Source organism: Miscanthus floridulus, chromosome 16, assembly GCF_019320115.1.
Source record: "Miscanthus floridulus cultivar M001 chromosome 16, ASM1932011v1, whole genome shotgun sequence".
Taxonomy (NCBI): domain Eukaryota; kingdom Viridiplantae; phylum Streptophyta; class Magnoliopsida; order Poales; family Poaceae; genus Miscanthus; species Miscanthus floridulus.
Genome location: NC_089595.1, coordinates 10,290,267 through 10,295,161, shown reverse-complemented (window position 1 = coordinate 10,295,161; position 4,895 = coordinate 10,290,267). Strand labels below are relative to the sequence as shown.

The 4,895-nt window shown below is 42.2% G+C and overlaps 1 protein-coding gene across 1 annotated transcript; it reads left to right on the top strand.

Annotated features, from left to right (window-relative positions):
• Positions 1-1,005: 1,005 nt before the first annotated feature.
• Positions 1,006-4,412, top strand: LOC136514424 (uncharacterized). The gene is made up of 13 exons (XM_066508386.1): positions 1,006-1,135; positions 1,555-1,628; positions 1,757-1,831; positions 1,934-2,009; positions 2,542-2,612; positions 2,845-2,946; positions 3,074-3,163; positions 3,255-3,329; positions 3,432-3,464; positions 3,545-3,625; positions 3,751-3,810; positions 3,905-4,027; positions 4,120-4,412. Exons 1-13 carry the CDS (start codon positions 1,099-1,101, stop codon positions 4,348-4,350), a joined length of 1,128 nt encoding a protein of 375 aa, XP_066364483.1. The 5' UTR covers positions 1,006-1,098; the 3' UTR covers positions 4,351-4,412.
• The last annotated feature ends 483 nt before the right edge of the window (positions 4,413-4,895 follow it).

The window sequence follows — 4,895 nt, the reverse complement described above, 5'->3', positions numbered from 1 at the left end:
TTTAATTAAATATATATAAAAAGTATTAATATTTATAATACATAATTAGTATCATTTGATAGATCGTTAAATATATTTTTATAATAAATTTAATTAGAGATATATGTATTTTTTATAAACTTAATTAAAATTGAGATAGTTTGATCTGCCACGACGACTTTTATTTTGAGAGGAGTACCTAGCTCTTCTAGGATCTGCTTGCCGCCGATTGGCCACCCGTACGCACGCACGCACGCAAGCAGGCTTGTTTGGTTAAACTGCCTTGGACCAAGCTAGATTATCGGTTGCTTCCTTATGGGGTAAATCCATGTCATATGCTGCAAAAAAAAACCTAGACGGAAATACGAGATTTTTTTTTTCAGGGCTCTTTTAGGCCCTGTTTGGCAGGGCTTCTCTAGCGGCTTTAGAAGCCGCTTGGAGCCGTTTTCTGCCAAACGGGGTAAAATAAAATGGCTCCATCGATGAAGCCTCTAAAAATGTGCTCTCACGGAGTTTTGGGGTGGGAAGGAGCAAAAAATAGTGGCTTCTCTCGGCTTCACCTCATTCTACATGGCGTTCTCTGAGAGCATATTTTAAGAAAAATTATATGTAAAGCTGTTTTGCCAAACGATTTATCAAAACGGCTATAGCTCCACCCATAGAGCTGTTCATGGAGCTGAAGCCCCAAAAAAATGGCTTCATAGGTGAAGTGGAGCCGTGTTGAATGCAAAAAATTTATAGGATTTATATAGGAACTTTATAATTCATTTTCATAAGAATAAAACTGTAAAATATAGGAAAATCATCCAGCCCAACAGAACTTATTAACGGGCTGGGCTGGGCGTTCTATTAACAACTACTCCTACTAATAAATCCGATTCTATATATACTATGTAATTGTTTATATATATATATATATATATATATATATATATATATATATATATAAAGTAGATATTGACAATTATTATAAGTAGTTTGATTTGATTGATAGAGGAAATTTGAACAGTAGGCGAACATTGAGCCATAAATAGATCGCCATAGCCGCCGCCGCCGCCGCCGCTGTCGTGAGCAGATCGTTCGTTCGCCGTCGCGGCGGTTCGCGTTCCGTTCCCACCCATGGTGTTCGGCAATGTCTTCATCGTCCTCGGCTCCGGTTCGTCACTGCCGCTCCCCACCCTCAAACCGCTTCTCTCCCTTGCTCCGTCTTTTATTTTCGCGTCGCGGACTCGCGGCGGTGTTGGGATTGTGCTAGATTGAATTGAATTTGAAGCAGTCTGTGGTGTCTCATGACCTAGACCCAATCTACCTTAGCTACTATTAGTTTCATGCTACAGGCTGCTCGCTTAATTTGCTACGAGTATTTTGCTGCGTTAGGTCCTGGTTGGATTAATTAGGGTGACAGGTACGTTAATTCGTCTGCTGCCGTACGTCCACTTGCTAGTATTGACGAAATCAGAAGAATTGTGTAGTGCTTATCGATCTATTTCTCCCAGATAACAATGATCTTGCAACTGCTTTATAGCAAAATCACAGTTACCGGCAAGTAGTAACCGTGTTCAATGTTGCTTGCAGGCGTCGCTGGATCCGTTCTCACCGGTGACGCCAAACTTCCTAAACTGGGGGATGTATTCTCTGGAGCCGCCAAGGTAGTATTGTTACCTTCTTGGTCAGATTGACCCTCAACAGGGAAACAATTAGGGAGTAGCATATAGTATATCTTAAAGGAATAGGCACAGGGTTTATAGCTTTGCTTGTGCTTGCCTGTCTTGTACAGTTTGTGAAGAAACATGGGAAAGAAGGCGGTGACGCAAAGTCTGGCAGCAGCGATCAGAATCAGTTGCTATCTCAGGTTTGTTAACATGTTAACTTTTGTCTGGCTCTCAGGATATATATATGGGCAATTCTAGACGTCTAGGGTATATGGTGATTAATGGGATCTCTGATATTTCAGATCAACAATCTCAGGGAGCAGATACACACCCTAGCCACAACACCAAATACAATAGTGACACCGGCTGCGAATTCTGGTCAGTGCTTGCTTATGGCTTCTATTGACGATATCCATGCACTGATGCACTGTGGATTCTGCATCTAGTAGTTATGGTTTATGACTGTAACCAATTGAACTTTCACAAACACAAGTTAACAGCGAATGGCTTTTGTGTATGGGTCCAGAGCAAACGTGCATCAGATGTGAATGGGAGTTACATTCGCATAAATTTTTGGATGCTTGTAATGCTTATTTTCTGATAATTTTTGCTTGTTTCTCATGCTTCCTTGCTATTTCAATTGTTTTTTATTGGTATATTGATCTCTTTAAGACTGTTCCAATTAAACACACAGGGCTCAATAACTGGCACTCCTTTGTAATTTGTACAATATATTTATCAGAGTTCTGGAGGGCTTCTTTTGACAAACCCATTCCCTCCCAAAACATATGGATTAGAGTGGAAAATGAACTAACTTCCCCACCGTTTCATTACATATATGGATTGGAGGGGGTTATCTTGTTTCCAAATGAGCCCTGGATAATTGTTGTCTTACACCCTCCTCTTGTAGGACCCGGCGTATATACTATAACAGCAGTTGTTGTTGCTGGGGCTATCGGCTATGCTTATATAAAGTGGAAGGTAAGATTTGATTCTTTTAGTTTATGAATGGAAGTGTACAGATCATCAATGCTAAATTACCATTCAATACTATTTAGTTTCAGCTAATGTTTATGCTAGTAATAATATCCTGGTCATAATAACTGCATATATTGTATTATTATTGCTGCAGCCCTATCTTACCAGTTAGACGTCATGTTTGACTAATATAGTAGCTACTACTAGTATCTAAAGTTTGGGCATTAATGTACAGGGATGGAAACTCTCTGATATGATGTTTGTGACAAAGCGTGGTTTATCTGATGCTTGCACTGCTGTTGGCAACCATTTGGATCAAGTTTCAGACTCTGTCGTTGTAAGTTTTTTCTTAAATTGTTTCCATTTTCACTTGTGCTGCATTCGGAGACTGCATTATGTCACCAGAATTTCAGTTTTATTTCCAACCAATACATATCCATAATTCTCTGGCTACTACTGTTCAGGTCACAAGGAAACATCTGGCTGGGAGGATTGATCGTGCGGATATTAGTTTAGATGAAACCCAGCAGATTATTGAAGGCACAAGGGATGAGGTGGAACCTTATTGCAGCATAGCATTATTTATTTATCTGGTTTTGATGTATTTGGAAGGTGGATAATAATGCAGAGCTTATTGACCTGTAGGTTGGAATCATACATGGAGATCTAAGTGCTTTCCAGGAGGATTTGCAATCAGTCAATCTTGTAGTTCGGACTCTGGTAGGCACCTTGTACTGGACCACATTTGTACCCTGTTGAGGATATAAGTATCACATACTGATGGAATCATGCTCGCTGCCTCCCTGTATATACATCTTGCAGGAATCCAAGATGGGGCGTCTTGAAAGCTCTCAGGTAAGGAGAAGTCATAGCACCACAATTCCCTTTACAGGTTGTACATGTGCCTAACGTTATCTGGTTACACATCCTGTCAGGATCAAACGGTAGACGGAATAAATCACTTATGTGAGTTCACCAGAAAGATGGAACCTAGCCAGAATGCCAATGTTCGTCAGGCAAGTCACATATATGGCCCGTGTTACTCTTTATTATGGAACATGCAGCATGCTGCTTGTGTGATCTGAAGTGTTGTGTATTCCACCTTTGGTTCTCTGTTCTGAATAGGCGTTTTGAGTTTCAGGTCTCTTCGTCATCCATTCCTGCTGTTATGGATTCCTCTTCAGAGCGAATTGTTGGGAGGGTAAAGAGTCCTATATACCTTGTCCGACCTATTTCCTAGTCCGAGCTTTGACTGGTTCACTTGTTGACTTTGTTTTGTTGCCCCATACCAACAGGTTAGCTGTTTGCCTCGCTTAGCTCTGGAGTCGCCAATCTCCTCACCTGTAGCTGAGTCGCCTAGAGCAGAGACATCCCTGCAGGTTTCACCTGCGGCCGAACGGCCTGAGACGACATCGCAGGTTCGGTTTGGTTGGAGCTTTTTTATTTTGTCCAATCGGTTTCAGTGGTTTTATTCAATCAGGTCGCGCTTTGACTGACGTTTGCATTGCAGGAGCAGGAGCAGGAGCAGGAGCAGGAGCAGGAGAGTGTTAGCCGAACATGTCGTACGAGAAACAGGGAAGGATCATGTGAGCAGAAGTCATCCCATTCGCATGGGGCCTCATCATCGTCATCGGCGGCTATAGCAGCTAGCATGAAGACACAAAACCCAAGCTCGAGCCGATTGGGGGGCCTGTGGATGCCTGTGCTTGGCACTTTGCTCAGGGCTTCTGCTTTAAGTTAGGACAGGATGGCAGCGCCATAGCTTAGATGGATAAGTCCTCCTAACAGGAGGAGGTGATAGCAATTAGCAATGCAATACGGGTGGGTGGGTGGGTGGCATGTGTCAAAACTCTTTTGTATACAAACGAAACGAGTGTGCCTCCATATCAGAACTATCTGGCTAGGGTGAAGATTTGCATGCATTGGCAGCAAATTCGATTTAGACCTTTGTGCTTGTTTATGTGACTCGTGCAATTATTTCCAAAGAATGTTTGGTACGACTTGTTGACTCGTATCTCCTCGGACTGCACTGCCGTATTCTATCTATTCTGTAATATAATCGGGTCATGAGTTAGTAGTAACAGTTTACTCTAAACCCTGTCATCTCTTCCGATGGAACTTAATGGTTCTGATTCTGAAGCTCAAGCGAGTAGCCTGTTGCAGGAGACGGTTGTATTGTAACCAAATTATCGGCCTGTTCGCTGGTTGGTTTCTGGACTGCTTTGGGCTGGCTGGTGCTGGTTTGTATTGTAACCAAATTATCGGCCTGTTCGCTGGTTGGTTTCT

Excerpts from the sequence above, each read along its gene's own strand:
- LOC136514424 (XM_066508386.1), top strand. The coding sequence starts at position 1,099 with ATGGTGTTCGGCAATGTCTTCATCGTCCTCGGCTCCG. Across the intron at positions 1,629-1,756 it reads TATTCTCTGGAGCCGCCAAG|TTTGTGAAGAAACATGGGAA; the intron begins GTAGTATTGTTA and ends TGTCTTGTACAG. Across the intron at positions 1,832-1,933 it reads AGAATCAGTTGCTATCTCAG|ATCAACAATCTCAGGGAGCA; the intron begins GTTTGTTAACAT and ends CTGATATTTCAG.